At 36.4% G+C, this 17,202-nt stretch overlaps 2 protein-coding genes across 3 annotated transcripts; one reads left to right on the plus strand and one right to left on the minus strand.

Annotated features, from left to right (window-relative positions):
- The first annotated feature begins 1,368 nt into the window (after positions 1 to 1,368).
- On the plus strand, positions 1,369 to 8,836 carry LOC113670068 (acid-sensing ion channel 2). Of its 2 annotated transcripts, none has more exons than XM_027186152.2 (6): positions 1,369 to 2,506; positions 5,675 to 5,837; positions 5,979 to 6,041; positions 6,514 to 6,739; positions 7,132 to 7,223; positions 7,681 to 8,836. In XM_027186152.2, the coding sequence occupies exons 1-6, from the start codon at positions 1,589 to 1,591 to the stop codon at positions 7,818 to 7,820; spliced, it is 1,602 nt and encodes a 533-aa protein (XP_027041953.2). In that variant the 5' UTR covers positions 1,369 to 1,588; the 3' UTR covers positions 7,821 to 8,836. The 2 variants fall into 2 exon arrangements, with proteins under 2 accessions (XP_027041953.2, XP_089053967.1); XM_089197841.1 differs by lacking the exon at positions 1,369 to 2,506 and adding an exon at positions 4,326 to 5,225.
- LOC113670069 (phosphatidylinositol 4-kinase type 2-alpha-like) lies at positions 8,350 to 14,982 on the minus strand. Its single transcript, XM_089197842.1, has 9 exons — positions 14,516 to 14,982; positions 13,370 to 13,570; positions 12,865 to 12,996; positions 11,632 to 11,785; positions 10,427 to 10,503; positions 10,168 to 10,264; positions 9,545 to 9,678; positions 9,403 to 9,462; positions 8,350 to 9,300 (listed from the first exon to the last, which is right to left on the minus strand). Exons 1-9 carry the CDS (start codon positions 14,858 to 14,860, stop codon positions 9,127 to 9,129), a joined length of 1,374 nt encoding a protein of 457 aa, XP_089053968.1. The 5' UTR covers positions 14,861 to 14,982; the 3' UTR covers positions 8,350 to 9,126.
- Positions 14,983 to 17,202: the final 2,220 nt, after the last annotated feature.

The raw sequence follows: 17,202 nt of genomic DNA on the forward strand, positions 1-17,202 counted from the left end.
GTTGAATAACAGTACCAAACTCTTCCACAGCTAAAACCGTCTTCTGCTTATGTATGGGAACCAGTATTACAACGGCTGGCCTCAATGAATTTGTAATAATCATGCATATCCACGCTCCTCATCTTAAAAACCATTTCAAATGAAAGAACAAACGTATTCCACGTTTAGGTCAACTGGTCGAAAAGAGCAAATTTGAGATCAGTATTTACAATTATTTGATTTTCTCTAAATTTTTTGCAAGCAAATGTTAGGAACATTGTAGTTTTTCTTATTCCTTATATACTTTTTATTAAACTATTTTTTTCCACGTTAGATGTTGTCGATCTATTCTGGGTGATAAATTTTTCAACAAAAAAATCTATGTTTAGATTAAGACCATGTGTGGAGGAAGTTTTTATTTTTTTTAAATCAGCATAATTTTTAATGGAGCCTTCCCTAAATTGCTTTCTAAAACAAAGAATTTAATTAAGCCCTCGTGTCTTTCCTACTGTTGGTTAAATCTCGTTTCGCAAAATTTCTTACAGGAATTGCTCTATCTTGAAATCAAAATACTCCCTGTAAAATGCAGGAAAAATTCGACCTTCAACTTCTATGACTTTTGTCAAATACTTTTATAATGATTTACATTATCTTTAAGGAGGTGGCTTAAGAGGCTCTGAAAAAATATGAGTGCAACAAAGGACATGTTTACTTGTATATTAGGAGATTGAAAATATGACGCATTAGTTATGTGAACTTCTCCATGTGTCTTCTATTGAGTTTTCAATCACAATGCTTTTCAAATAAGGTTTAATTTTAGTAAAGCAATGGGCGAAGAAAGCGTTTAGTGCTGTTACAGGTGAGAGATGAGAATTTCATGTGGTTCAAATCATTCGGGAATCACTTTTTGCCAGAGAAGCAATTTCTAAAAATACTAAAATGATATCAGCTCTTATGAAAAGAATCTAGCTCGGTTCAGCGAGTGGACTGAGCTGTGTTCTGTTTTTAAATTAATTTCATAAAATTTGAACATTAAAGCTGAAGCTGAAGTTGTAAGTATATAAATATAGATTAGTGTCATTTAAATTAGGTTGATCGAAATCAATAGAAGGAATGTATAAGGAAAGAAAGAGAAAAAATTAACTGCAATTGATTCAAACTTGCAGCTAAGAGGAGAAAATCCCTAAAAATGTTAAAAATATATTTTATTAGTATCATGTATATCGTCGAAAGCACTGGCTTTTATGCAAAAGTGGAAATTCGAAAAGAACTCATTTCCTATTCAGAAAAGTCAATAAAGGTTTCATTATTTGCTTGTTCAATTTGAAAATGAAACTGTCATAACTAAGGCGCATTTTACATTTAGGACTTGCTGCGTAAGTAATTCGTGTTTCAAGTCTGTATGCAATCTGACTCCCAGCTTGCTAAAACTTTCACAGCAACTGACGATTTAATTTTTCATGTTCATTAGACTCGATCTCCATATTAACATCACAAAATTCATACCAGGAGATACCATCGAGCACTGAATGTCAACGCTTTCTGCCAGATGTAAGTCTCTCAGACTGAATTTACATCTAAGCAGATTTATCAATTATTCTAAAGAAGAATGCCAACAACAAACCAAAGAAACGAGATCGCTCATGGAGGGGAAGCCGCCCTCCACGAAAGCGAAACACAAACAAAAAACCTCCAGCCAAACACAAATAATGGTAATTTCGAAGGATTGAGATCGTTCGCTCAGGATACCACACTTCACGGAGCCAGATTTTTGTTCTCTGAGGGCTTTTTTAGAAGACTGGTTTGGTTGGGCATGATATTGGCATGCTTTGGCTTCTGTATTCATCAAGCCTATATTTGCTTAAAGGAATATTCCCTTTATCCTTTCAACACGAAAATGACAACAAACTTTGGTGCAGATAACAGTCAGCTTCCCTTCCCTGCTGTCACTTTGTGCAACCTCAATCCTTTCAACATTCGAAGATTCAGACGATATTTAGGAGGAAATCTTAGTGAAGTGATGATCGAAAGGCGAATTCAAGATATATCTCTCCTGACTACGAGATCAGAAGCTATTTCTAAGGAATACTTTAAAGAACGCTACAACGCGCTTTCTTATCGCCCAAAAATGGCTAACGAAACCAACCCTCACGCAATGAAATTTAGTCATCAAATTGAAGACATGCTTTTACCAAATGGTCACCTGTTTCATTCCTGTTCCATAAATGGAAAGAAATGCGACGCAAACAATTTTACCAGCTTCCTCAATCCACTTTTCAAAAAATGCTACACATTCAACTCAGCAAAAAATGGCAAGCCTGTGCTAAATGCTTCGTTTGCCGGCCAACAAACTGGTTTGAAGCTACGACTTAACATCGAACGCGAGAGCTATATACCAAATTTGATTTGGCCTTCTCTTGGGATTATCATTCTTATTCACGACCAAAACAGCTTTCCCATCGTGGAGGAGTTTGGAATTGCTGTTCCACCAGGGATGTCTACGACTTGTGCCATACGAAGGAGAAACGTAAGTGCTAGAAATAGATTTTTAAAAATTGTTTACCAAGCAAAATGTTTTGTAGCTTTTTCCTACCAAACTTCAAAAACCCTAGATGCCCTTGCCAACACTTACGAGAAAATAGAATAAGTGCGAGTGTAGGTGACATTTATTAGGTTTGCATTTAGAAAGTCAAAGGAGAACCATCTTTGCAACCAGTCTCGTCCTTAACGATAATTCTAGCCAGCCAGGACAGTCAGCCAGATCTAGAACCTTTCATCCAGATGGTTAGTCACTCAGGCCACCCAGCAGCTGGGTGGCCTGCTAATCTAGTTTCCTACTCTAGTTTAAAGGTAATTATTCCAAAATGTTTTAGACCGACGACCGTAGCCATGCCCAGATACTCGAGTACCACTTGATAATCAACCTTTATCAACCTTTGCGAATCTAGAACTTCGATTTTGTTCGACTATGGCTGCAATCTGTAGCTAAAAACAAGCCCTGATTTTCTTCTTTTAAGTTTCAAGCTAAAAAAGAAGTTAGAAACATATATTTGATGGAATCTTATTCTCAAAAACATGGCCATGTTCAATCTCATTGGTCGAAAGAGTTACTTAAAAAAAAAATTTTCAACAATAAGATTTTATGTACTTCTTGTTTAGATTCGCGCGACGTGTGGAGGTATCTTTTTTTTTAGGATCAGCGTAACTTATTATGGAGCAGTTCCCCACATTGTTTTCCAACACAAAGATTTTTAGCCCTTGTATTATTTCTTGTTCGTTATGTTTCGTAATACACAGGAATTCTCTGTCGATATCAATATATCAATGTCAATATCTTTGTGGGATTAGCAGGAAAAAGTTGACTTTCATGTTGCATGACTGTTGTCAAATCGTTTTTTTGATGTTTTACCTCATGTTTGAGTAGGTGACTTCACTGACGCATTAAAGAAATATGAGCGCAACAAAGGAAATGTTTACATTTGTGCTAAAATTTTAAAAATTTGCATTAATTATGCAAACTGATGCATGTGTCTTGTCGTGACTCTGTTCCCAATCACAAATGCTTTTTAAACATGGTTTGATTTAAAAAGAGAACAGGCGAAAAACACCTTTAGTACTTTACCAGTCGTTTGATGGTAGTTCAAGATGAGAATTTTATCTTGTTCACACACGAATCAATATTTGCTAAAGAGGAACTTATCCATAATGAAATCTTGAAATGGTATCAGTTTAGGGCTGTTATGAAAACACTTTAGATCTCTCCAGTTGGTGACTTCAACTGTTTTTATCATCAGTAAGTTCGTGTTCTATAATTAATTCCATAACATTCAAAAGTTAAAGCTGACAACGATCAAAAGATACAAGATAGACTGGCGTCGATAAAATAGATTTTTCAAAATCGGTCCTATGTAGTGGAAGAGGGAAATAAAAAAAAGGGAAATGAACCACAATGCATAAAACTTACATGAAATAAAGAGCTGCCTAAGAACGCAATTTCCTACTGAGAGGGTCGATAAAGGTTTCACTGTTTGTTTGTTCAATTCGAAGTGAATTTTTGCGTATTATGCTAAACTTGGTGCATAAGTAATTTAAACTGCATGCAATCTGCCTCCAATTCGTGCTATAATCTCCAAAGCAAACATCGATTTTATTTCTCGTCTCCATCGGACTCGATATCGACTTCATTGCATTCTTATGAGGAGAAACTCTCGAACACTGACTATCATCGCTTTATATATGCCAATCGTAAATCTCTCTGCCTGAATTTACTTCGAAGTAGGCATCTTAAGTTTTCTCAAGGAGAATGACTCTGGAAATGACAGCGACAAACGAAAGACTGAAATGAAATTACCCATGAAGGGCATACTGCCCTAATCGAACGCAAAGCACGAATCAAAAACCTCCAAGCTGTTGAGAAAAACACAAGTAATGGTAATTTCGAAGGATTGAGATCATTCGCTCAAGATACCACACTTCACGGAGCCAAATTTTTGTTCTGCGAGGGCTTTATTAGAAGACTGGTTTGGTTGGGGATGATAGTAGTATGCTTCAGTTTCTGTATTTATCAAGTCTATGATTGTTTAAAGGAATATTCCCTTTATCCTTTCAACACGAAAATGACAACAAACTTTGATAGAGATGGCAACCAGCTTCCGTTCCCTGCAGTAACCTTGTGCAATCTTAACGTCTTTAACACTCGACGATTTAGGCAAATCGCAGGAGGTCATTATAGTGAAGGCGTGATCGAAAGAAAAATTGCAGATATATCTCTCATGACGACGAGATCAGATGATATTGCGACGTTTGACTTTAAAGAACGCAATCGAGAACTTTTTTATCGCCCAAAAATGGCTAACGAAACCAACCCTTACGCAGTGAAATTTAGTCATCAAATTGAAGACATGCTTTTACCAAATGGTCACCTGTTTCATTCCTGTTCCATAAATGGAAAGAAATGCGACGCGAACAATTTTACCAGCTTCCTAAATTCACTTTGAGCACAATGCTACACATTCAATGCGGCAGAAAATGGCAAGCCAGAGCAAAATGCTTCGTTTGCCGGCCAACAAAACGGTTTGAAGCTACGACTTAACATCGAACGCGAGAGCTATATACCAAATTTGATTTGGCCTTCTGTTGGGATTATTATTCTTATTCACGACCAAAACAGCTTTCTCATTGTGGAAGATTTTGGAATTGCTGTTCCATCAGGGATGTCTACGACTTGTGTCATACGAAGGAGAAACGTAAGTGCTGGAAATATTTCCAAAAACAGCTTTCTACCCATTTAGGATATTTCGTAGCTTATTCCTAACAAACTTCAAAAACCCCACGTTGTCTTTTTAAATATTATTGAAATTATCGAGTTATTGTGTTTGTGAGAGAGAGTGAGCTTGTACCACACTTGGATAGTTAAAGAGAAACCATGTGGATGGCTGGTCTCTTCCTTACTGGTTAGAATGGCCAGTCAGCCAGATCGATAAACCTTTCGTCAGATAGTCAGTGAATCGGACTACTCAGCGGGCCAGCCTGTCTGATTAGTCGTCTATCAGTCAATCTGTCAGTCAGTCGTGATAACTCAGTCAGTCAGCAGACGGACTATCCCGGACTTTTTGCCTTTTATTGGTCCGTGTAATTTTTTGGTGAAAATCACGAGTTCGTTGAATAATATCATCGTCATGAATTTTCTTGACAGATTACAAATCTGCCACATCCGTATGGCACTAACTGTAGAAAAGGAACCCTTGAAGTGTTCAACGGCGCCTCTCAGATTGCTTACAGAAAACAGGCCTGTCTTATAAAATGTCGCAATAAGTTCACAATCAAATCTTGCAACTGCACATCAACAAACTTCAAAGGTAGGTATCGTTTTGTTTTTCACACCCAGCCTATGAATTTTAATATGATAAGAGAATATAGCGCACCGTAACAAATTTTGAAAGAGGTCGAACCCACCGAGTATAGCTTTTACGCTGTTATTGTTATAATTTTTTTTTCAGCTGATCCTGCAGTTCCCTTATGTGCGCCGATAGAAGAAGCTCTTTGTGTTTACAAATCTCTTGGTAAGTCAATCTATTCCTAACAAGACTAAATATGATATACAACCAATTTAACGATCAAAAATGAAGTCAAATTCGTGTAATAGTACCTTTCTTAGCACAAAAATGATTACAGTATGGCATTCTGTTCCTCAAATCAAGTTCGTTAAAACATGTACCCATGCACTCTATACCCCCTTTAGTAAGAGGGTTTTAGGATTGCTTCTTATTAACATAACCACACCAAGGTTACATCAACATATTTTTACTGGAATGGAGGATCCAGCATTTACTTCTTGCCATCGACCCTTCCTTAAATCTGAGTATGATACAAGGGCTTAGGTATTATTTATTGATGCTTGGATAAATACATTTATGAAATTCTCACCTGGACTACAATCCCAATTTGTCATCAAATAGATCTTCTATCAGAGCTAGAAAATTAGAGGATGAACAAGACATTATGGCACTAATGAAAAGTAATGTCTGCTTACAGAGGAGTTTGGCAACTCAGATGAAAAGAAGAAGTGTGAGAAAGAATGTCCCGAGCCTTGCAATCACATTGAGTACAAGACTTCATTCTCGTACAGTGGATTACAGAGGGGTGCTCTGATTCAACATCTGATGTCCTTCCTTAATGGGACTGAGAAATCATCAGTCGATCGATCGATTTACGAACCTCTGTTGAATATGACGAAAGCCGAGAGGGAGAAATACATAGAGTAGGTGTTTTAGTTCAATTTTGTAACACTAGGGTTGTTTTAACTCATCGTGGTAAATTACAGTAATTAATGAAATTTATCAATTTCAATTTGAGTCGCCGCGCGATCTTTCGATTAATTGCTGCTAGTCTTTTTCAGATCATGATTACCGGTCACGCGTGACCTTACGAAGCATCCTGCCTCGCTGTAATTGCAAGTTGATTCTATCAGCTGTGATTTGCTCATTACGATATTGTGTTATCTTATTGCTTTTCAAGGCTCCAATCGTTTAGACACCCATCAAGTGTCCTAGTTAACATTGCGAGGGTTGTCCTTTCATTGCTAGAGTTTAAATTAAAGTGATGTTCTATTATTAACATTTGAGAACATCTCGTTCTTCTTCTTTCCCACAGTGACAACATTATTGCATTGGACATCTACTTTGAAGACCTTAGTGTCGACATCATTTCGCAGACTCCGCTTTATGAGACCTGGGCTTTGATTGGTTAGTTTCACGTTTTTTATTTACAAAAGCAATGTTCTTTTCCTAGCTTTTCCAACTATTGATCCGGGCCCAGTTGTATGAGAGTCGGATAACGCTATGCAACAGATAAATCGCTATCCGGCGGATGAGTGATATCAAATCGTATAGTGTTATCGACCGGTTAGAGTCTTATTCAGTGGATAGCGTTATCCAACCTTCGAACAACAGGGGCCTGGGTTGTGAATTCTTGATTCTGTTTTAAACAATGCGTGTGATACTGGAGTTCGAAAATCGATTCGATTTCATTTCTACCCGATATTAACTTATAATTCTTCTGGTTTTTTCTTCTTTGTTTTGTTTTTTTACCGTACGCCTGCAAAAGCACAAGCTATGCATGCTTTTACGAGGATCCAACCAGAATCCTCTCTAATCTTGTGAACACAAATAAAATACATTTTTTCTTCTTTTTGCTTTGAAGGAGACTTAGGAGGAACATTCGGTCTGTTCTTGGGGATGAGTTGTCTCACTCTCTTTGAGTTTGTGGATTTCACGTTCAGGAAGCTCATTCATTTGGCTAAAGGCGACCGGGATAAAAGAGCTGTCAATGTCGAGTACTAAATTGAACTGTACAACTCTGTGGATTATAGCCAAGAGATGTTGTTACCGCTCTTACACAAATTAAAGTGTAAAAATTACGCAACCCACTCCCCCAATGCAGTTTACGTTTCTCACTCCCCCAATGCAGTTTACGTTTCTCACTCCCCCAATGCAGCTGCCTTCGACAGAAGTCTATTAGAGTACCAAAAACAAAAGCTCTATTGCATGATGCTTGAATGGAACCGAGTATTTCCGAGTTTTTCCGAGTATCAAAATTAGGACAGTGCACCACTGTCCATATGGTAGTATAATTTTAGGTAATCATGGGAATAACCACAACCTTGGTGCTCGTAATGTCACGCCTTTGAAACACTTCGAGCTCCAGATATTCATGTCCTTTAAAATGATATTCTCGACAATAACGATAGAATTTAACTTTGCTTTTTATAAAGTTAAGGTCGAGTCAAGAAGAAAAGTGATAGCTGAGGTACTTGTTCCATACACTGGCGTAGGTTAATAAAGTTTACCTTAACCATATCAAAGCATCAAGCACTGCAAATATCCATTTATTTAACTAATTTATAAAATGAGGTATTATTTCTAGAAAGTACGATTCAGTGCCTCCTCCACAAACATCACCATAATGTTTTCATCAATGCTCAAATGAGGCTACATAGTTTTTGAAGATTAACCTATCAATTTTCAGATTGCTTTAATAGTCGCTAGCCGGGGAGCGCACTATTCATGACAATTCATTCTTATTGTAACAATAATTTGAATTTCCAGTTACACAATTTCACTCTCTGCACAGAATTGTACTCTAAGAATGCACCACCGCAGTAGTGAAAGGCAATGTCATACATTTAATTTCTGATTGATAAAGCTGTATCATTTACAAAATATGAACTACAACCTTTGTATATTTGTTAAGAAATTTCATTTTAACTAAACTTTTGTTCGACGTAAATGCAATTTTCCTCCATTGGAACCACTATGAAATCATCTATCAGAAAAATAAACCTCATTACATTATCCAACACTTCTAAACCATTTTCGTCGCTTTGAATCATTTTGGATCTTCTGCCAAACGTACGCGCAAATTTTTCCAGTACGAGCGAGCGAGGTTGTACATTCAATGATGTCAGTCCCATATCACCAATGGGAAACAAGATTATGGCTGTCTAGTAAGACTTATTGGATGCCAAATTCCCCGCAATTGTTAGACTGACGACATTACCCCACAAATCTCAGAGAGCGCACTATTCATCAGTTTGAATCAACTGAGAAAATCACTGGTTACAAAGTTCGTCGCATGACACTTCTTTGATTAGCACCATGAGAAAAACGGCGGTCGGTGTTGAAAGCTTTGAGTGAATGCGTGACTTTGGCTTCTCAGTCGATCTCCAGATTCAATTTTCTTTCTTTCTACAGTGACTACGGGCATTTGCACAAGTTGCAGAGGGGATTTCTTGTCCCGCAAAGCCTGAGTTAAGTTTAGTATCTGACAAAGAAAAGAAATGACCATTCAGTCGGTTTATTTCTAGGAAAAACTTAATTGTAAATCAGAAGTTATCATGAAATAAAAAATAGATTGTATGCTTACCTGTCCTCTTAAAACAGACATCTGTCTCTCAAAAAGCGATTTATCAAAGCCTTTGTCCTCCTAAAATGGAAAAAAAAATGACAACATGTATTTCAGAATTCCTCGAGAAGCGGGTTTTAAATTAAAAGCGAAAAATACATACCCGAAAGAGTAGGTATAAGTCCTCAGTGAGGTCCTGAACAAAGTTCATATCTGCTATTTGAGGTAATACAAAGTCAGAAATCTCATCCATAAACGGTTCCTTCGCTTGTGTTAACCATGCCCAGTAAAATGGATCTGCCAGAGGTAAAAAGAAAAAGTAAGTATGGATTGGGTACTACAGCACGGCACTCCTAACTCGTACAAATATCTGCCAAAGAGTGACGATACCTATTGTTACCAAGAAACTAAACGTAGTTATGGTTTGAAAAGTCACCTTTGATAACTATAGGCAGAAATTTAGACAGTAAGCTCAGAATCAAATTAAGTCTTAACCTTTTAACTCCATGAAGTGATTAACACACACAACTTTTCCCTACAATATGCATACACTGTCCAGCAAACAGGTACATGTAATGAGAATACTCGAACTTATCAGATGAAAATATTATCTTGATCTAACATCAAATTCTTCTAACTAATTTACAAAGAAATGTGCAGCAGCAAGAAGGGAGAGTTGAGAATTAAAGGGTTTAGGGATTGATGTTATTCGTCTTGCCAAGAACGTGCAATGAAGGAAGAAATTTGCGCTAATAGGGATTGAACAAGCTGCTTAAGTCAACTTACAGGCTCTCCAAGAGTCTGGATGCTTAAAAGGAAATGCCAGCCCATTGTCAATGGCAGCTACATATATCTTTGGGGGGTCTACATAATCCCAGTCACCCTGAAAAAAAAAATAGATAAATAGATATATCTAAACAAGAGTTTTTAAATTAGCACTGAAGAAGACAAGGTACACACACCCTGACTCAAACACTGTTGTTCTAATATCAAGTGCTAATAATCAATTTATATCACCCTAAGTAAGTTAAGAGACAAGACTCACCCCCTCTTCACCTTCCACTTGCCGATCAACTTCTGGAGTTCTTTCATATTTGATAAGCCAATTATCATTTCCCCGATCTGACAGAACAAAAAAAAAAAAAAATAGTAGGTCATTTGAAGTAAGCTGTGTCAGCAAATTTGTTTGAACAATTTTGTATACGTTTGCTTATTTTCATATGTTTGTATTTCATGTGTCTGTATTTTATGGCCTGTCTTAACCCTTTCGCTCCAAAGATCCTGTTAGTAATTCTCCTTACATCTGCCATACCATTGTTATGACTTTTGTTTGGAGAATTTGGTATTAGATCACCCAATAATTCCCTGATATTTTTCCTTATTCTCATCACTCGTCTGCTTGATATGGTATTGATATCATAAGGAGATATTTTGTCTTGGTCACTCTTGAGAGTTAAAAGGTTATTAGATTAACCCTTTAACTCCCAAGATCTTATTAGTAATTCTCCTTACTGTCTGTCATACAATTCTTATGATGTAAATTTGGAGAATTTGGTATTGGATCAATTAATAATTCCCTAACTGATATTATACTTTATTCTTATCACTTCTATGCTTGATATTGTATTGATATTGTATGGATATTGTATTGATATTGTATTGATATTGTATTGATATTGTATTGATATTGTATTGATATTGTATTGATATTGTATTGATATTGTAAGGAGAGATTCTCTCTTGGTCACTCATGGGAGGTAAAGAGTTAAGAATCAAACCATCAAAGATATTAAAACAATCACCTGCCTAAGTTCACAGTGTGTATCAATTATTTGATAGGGTCAAATTCAATGAAGAATTATTCTAAAATTAAAATGGGTAAAAAGAAATGGACAATGCATAAAAAGTAAGCTAATGGTTGATGCATGTAATTAGATTAACTCTTCAACATCTAGAAGTGATTAACATGTATCTTCTCCCTATAGTATTCATACATTATCCAGCAAACAGATAATGAGATTACTCAAACTGGCCAGCTACAGGTTCTTATCTTGATTTAACATGAAATTCTTGTAACTTATTTACAAGGAAATGTGTATCAGCCAGATTGGAGAATTAACAATTAGATCATGGGAGTTAAGACTTGACATCATCATTGTACTATACTACTACTGGGTGAGGTACCTGATTACTGCAATATTGTAACTGAAAAGATAAAATAACATTATATTATTTCAGATTGTTGAATACCTGTATTCCTAATAATATAATCAAGACAAACAAGTTTTTGAAATTGTATCAGAAAATCTTTGTTTGTGATGGCTTGAAGAGGTTCCACTTCAAACTTCCTCAGGTGAAATTCTGCATCTTTATAACCATCAACAAATGTCTGAAACGAGCCCAGCTGAAAACCAAAAAATAACATCAACATCATGTTCACACAGTTTTTTTGGCACACAAGGTAGACAGTGATTGTGTATTTTGGCCAAGGAGAGGCAACAAATTTGAAATTTTGGTGAAACATCAAGTGAAATTCATGAATCAATTCGCCACTTTTGCAAGCTACCTGTATTCATTACCATTCTTGCAAGAATAATTAATTCCAAGTAACTTTAAGGAATTCTGTAATTCCAGTAATGAATGTGACAAAGAAGAGTGTTGAGGAGGAGTGGGTTTGGCAATCTGGATCACTAGATTTAGTTTGTTTATATATATATATATATGGATTCTCAAATATAAATATAAAGATATAAAGGATTCTCAAATAGAATTATGGAATCATGTTACAAAATATATCAAGGAAAGATTCTATCAATAAGCAAGTCAGTCCGCCAGTCTGGGCCAAAGATATATAATCATAAGTATATTATCCATACTGTAAAAAACAGATCAAAATAAATGTAGACTTAAGAATGAGGGAGTTTTCACCCTTTACTTGGCCCTGGAGGATGATCTAGCTGCAATCATTACCTTATTTGAAAAATCTACCTTATGCAAAATGGTGGAATAAAAGGGCACCTGCTATTTGAGGTTTAAATAATTCTAAATTTGTTTTCTCTACATTTCTGTCTGTTCCACAGGAGTTGCAGCTGATAATCATGCATGAAAGAAAATTAAACTGAACCTACTTTAAAATATTACTGATCTACATGTGCATGTAATATGTGGTTTGAACCATAACATGGTCATAAAGAAGGTTTTCAAAATGTTTTGAAGTAAGCGTCAGACTTGGAAAAAGTAGGTGACTATGAAAAGTTCATTTAAAGGGCTTAAAAATGATGATTTTGACCAGAATAACCAGCAACATGTTATCAAGTAGCTAACGGAACTCCAGTGGTCATCTGCTTGTTTTGAAATCCCTGCATAAAGGTTAAAGCATGTCCCTAATAATTTGTTTTCCCTTGGACTATATTGATTTAAATGAGAAAATAACTATTAAAGCGATTTATCACATTTATTCAATATAATCATTCAGTGAAATACCTTTGGAGGAAGTCCTGCTTTCACATGTTTTCCTAAAGTATCAGGAAATCTTTCTGTAGCAAACCTTTTCGACCTTGCTTTTGCCCGATCAAATGCTGTGTAATTAAATGTATCACTAGCAAGTCTGACAACCTAAAAGTCAAGGAAATAAAAATAAATAAATAAATCCTATGATATCACTGAGTTATGGATGAAAATAAAAGCTATTTACACCCCTCATTTTTCTCTGTATTGCTGTAAGTGGAGTATTTAGAGTCCTGTGGCATGCTACTACAGGAGCTTAACTGGTTTGATTCAAACAAAATGACAGTCACTATAAATGAGCATCGCCAGAATCTATTTGTATTTTTTTTAGTATTTCCGCGAGGAGAGAAGCACTGAGAGAATTAGGTGTCTTTCCAAAGAAGACAACCCAATAATCCTGACTTGAATGCTACGCCTCTTACATTTTGTAATACAAATATTAGGAATAAAATTTGCATTTGTTAGTCAATAGTCACCCTACCTTTGTCTTAGGAACAATATTTAGACCAAGTTTCTGATCCACAAGGCTTGCTCCAGCCTCAGAGAGATATCCTTGGTTTGGAATTAAACAATTTCTACCAAAACAACATGGACAGCAAATCTTGTGACACCATTTTGTCCACTTGGGATTAAGATGTCCATAGGGCTCTTCATCTTTAGGTTTAAATACACCAATCTTCTTCTGCAGACAATAATTAAACAATTTTAGAATAAATTTGGAAACTAAAGTTTATGAGTGTAGTCAACTTCCAATACTTTTTTCTGCCAGTACATATATAGGAAAGTTTGAAAGCAAACACCATAAAGAATACTTAAAAGTATTGAAGAGACATTGTTCAAAATTACATCTGTTTACCTTAAAGTTTATTATGCAAATAAATGTGCACAGGCAAATGTAACCTTGACTTAATTTTGGTTTGGATAGTTCACAGAGTTTAAAACTCTTTACATTAGCCAATTTATGTTATCAACTCAGTTTATAATACTAAATTACCCTGTTAAACTCTCCTACCAACACAGCACCACAGTTTCTTTAGAAACTTACCCCTTGAAACATAACTAAAACTAGTTTGAAACCAATTATATTAATATATAAATAGAACTGCATACAGTTATAAACAAATGTAATGAAAAGCAATTTATGAATAGAAATGAGAAGAAATGTACATTAAGTTCCCTTAAGCACACATAGCTGAAAGTTTTTTGGTAAAAAAAAAACTTCTCTGTTCAGCTCAGCTTAAATTGGTTCAAAAATAGGGATAATAATAATCAAAAGGAAAATTTAAATATTGGTGTATCTTTACACATTAATAATGAATGTAAGATTTCTCATGTCTTAACAATAACAAAGATGATAGCAATCAGAAGCAAATTGGTGAACATTCAAACGATTTTTCTTTGTAATAATACCGTTTGATTTACATTATAGGATGTACTTGTGAGGCGTTTAGTCGAGAAAGGGAAACCGGAAATAGGGTCTTGCTGATCGACGAGTACCCATTATGTTGAAAACAAATACCATATATCTAAGTGAGTTTCGATTTGAGATTTTTCCGTGGAATTTCGTCTAGACAAGGTGAGTATTGACGAGAAATATCAATGAAAAGCCATGTACGAAAAATCTTACCCCCTCTTTGTCTTTTACGAAGTAACTGCCACTGGATCCTTGGTAAATACGTTCGGGCAAAATTCCTACATCAATAGCTTGTTCGGCGGCTTGTATAAGGCTGCTAAACTCTGGATCGTCAAAGTGATTTCCTTGGTATTCAGTATCACTGTGACTGTCCATTCGAGATCTCGATCTGCCGAGTAAAGGTCTTTGTTCAGAAGTCCTACTATCGTAATGAGAACCGCCAACTATGGCTGTGCTGTAACTGGCCGGGTCCGCGTGATACGGAACTACATCAGGTCCGTTTAGCCGGCCTTCCGAGGCAAAATCAATGAGTGGACGCCCTGTGTCGTCTACGGACATCTAAATCTTTAATTTGGCCGCCCTCTTTAGAAATTTTCCAATCGCTCTCAGAGCATTTCATTCGTAGAAATCCAGCATGAAACGATCTATTTTGGTTTCTTACAAAATTATCGAATTGTCATGATTTCATTTAACATGCGCATGGTTTCTTTTGACTTTCGCTGCCGCTGACTAGTTCACGGAAGTGGTTGCGCTTTCAAATTTTGCTTCCACGAAATATCTTATGTAAGTGATTTAATTTCCAACGAGATTTTAATCACACGTCTATCAAAAATGGACTTTAGTCGCTCAAAGAGCTCACTTTATTTGGTTGCCTATTAACAACTTGTTCAACGTCTCCGTATCGATCATTTTAGCGATATTTTGAGCTGTCAACGCGGTATACTTGTGTAACTAAAGCACTTGAAGGGATATTCGAAATTACCAGCAAATAAGGCTCCTCTTCCTTTTGTAGTCTTAAATATCTTCTGAAATACTAACGCTTCTACAAAAATAGTACCTATCTGAACGGTAAGCTTTACGATGTGTAATGGAACCTAAAATTATTGCGGAAATTTTTCTCACCGTGTGACGAAATGAAAAAAAATTATACTTGATATTTAGTAGAGCAGACGGTTAAAACAATCAAAGCAGGGGCGGAACGCGTACCTGTTTAAGCAGAAATTTAAGCAATATTTGTGCAGCGCCGAAGAGAGTTGATGTGGACCAAAGAAATCACCAAAAGGTGTTTTGTTGCTACGTAGCCATGTGCCCTGGGAAACCGCCGAGCAGAGTATGCAAATAATTGCACAGGCGGCTATTCATATGCAAAAGATGCTTTTCTTAGATACTGGGTAAAAAAATGGGCGATCCTTCGGCGGAGTTGAGGTTTTTGAGAAGCTGAATCAATCCAAACGTCCACAAGAAAACTAAATTCTGCATCTCAGATCCATATCATGAATAAATTGTGACCAGAATCCATCCTTTACTTCACAACCCGTTACCTGCAAAAAATTCGGTATCGTATCTTCTTGAATGAGCGCCGAGGCGCTCATTGGAAGGAGGACACTTTATCGAGCGGGGAAATTCTTAAATTTTTTCTCTCAAAGAGCTGTTACCTAAGTTTTGGCTAAATACTCAACGAGAAAACAAAAACTGCAATATCGTTTGCTTACAGACGTACAGTCAATACGGAGATACAAATAATTGGATGTGACTTAACGAAATGGAGACTATTCTCCTGTATTGATTCCGCTGTAGTTGAAGCTTCATAAAAAAGTTATAAATAAAGTTGCAATAAAAACAGGGTTTCCTTGTATCCATGCTCATTTTAGAAAGTGAGGGAGGAAGGGGGCGCTTATTCGAGAGGGGCGCTTGTTTGACATTAGGGCCTGGGGGTGGACGCTTATCGTGAGGGGAGAGTGCTTACTAGAGCGTGCACGTTTATTCGTGGAAAGACAGTATCTCTATACCATTAGGAACTGAACCTGATGCATTTCCTTGCCATCCATTTAGATTTGCCGATAGACCACAGTCGCCCTTGACTGTGTCAACATTATATACATACCCCTCAGGTGTCGATGAGGGAATATTTACTTACACTCGCTACAGAGTATTTGGAGAAAGATTTTTCCTCACACATTTTTATCCTGGCAACGGGGATATGCACTTAGTGGAAATATCACCTCATTTGTTCCCCGAAATAAAAATTTAGTCACTTTTTCATCCATTCTTCCATTTATTCGGTGAGCAGGAAATGAGAGTAAAAAAGCGACAAAAACTCACAACAAAAAGAGAAAGAAAACAAAAACAAGTAGGAACTCAATTTTTTCAGCGCTCCAAACCCTTTTTGACCCCCCCTTAAGAGTGACTAGCATCTAAATTCTCCTTACAATATCACCCCTGAATCACACATTAAGGTCACGAGGATTAAGAAAATAATCACTAACTAAAGAGACTCTTTGATTGCAAAGCAAATTCTCCTTGTTATCACCTAAGGAAATATATAGAGAATATTACGGAGAATATACCTGCTGATGTTCGGGTGAAAACGGTTAGTTACTCAAGAATTTGGTCCGAAAAGGCCTACTCGATGACAAATTACACAAAACTTCGTCATATTATTTGTGTCCTTTCAAAACCAATTCCAGGTTCTCTTATTTTTTAGCCTGGTTACTGCACATTCTCTTAATATCTGAAGGGAGTCTGGGATGAGATACGAGAGAGTTCTAAGTGACGTCACAGCTCATAAGGTGATTTTATCACCAACAGCTTACATGAACATATCAGGCTTAGGGATTGGACAATATCAGGTGCTCCTGATGCTATTCATCGCTGGGAGGGTGGGGAGGGTGGAAATATTT

This window comes from Pocillopora damicornis, chromosome 2, assembly GCF_964200805.1.
Source record: "Pocillopora damicornis chromosome 2, jaPocDami1.2, whole genome shotgun sequence".
NCBI lineage: Eukaryota > Metazoa > Cnidaria > Anthozoa > Scleractinia > Pocilloporidae > Pocillopora > Pocillopora damicornis.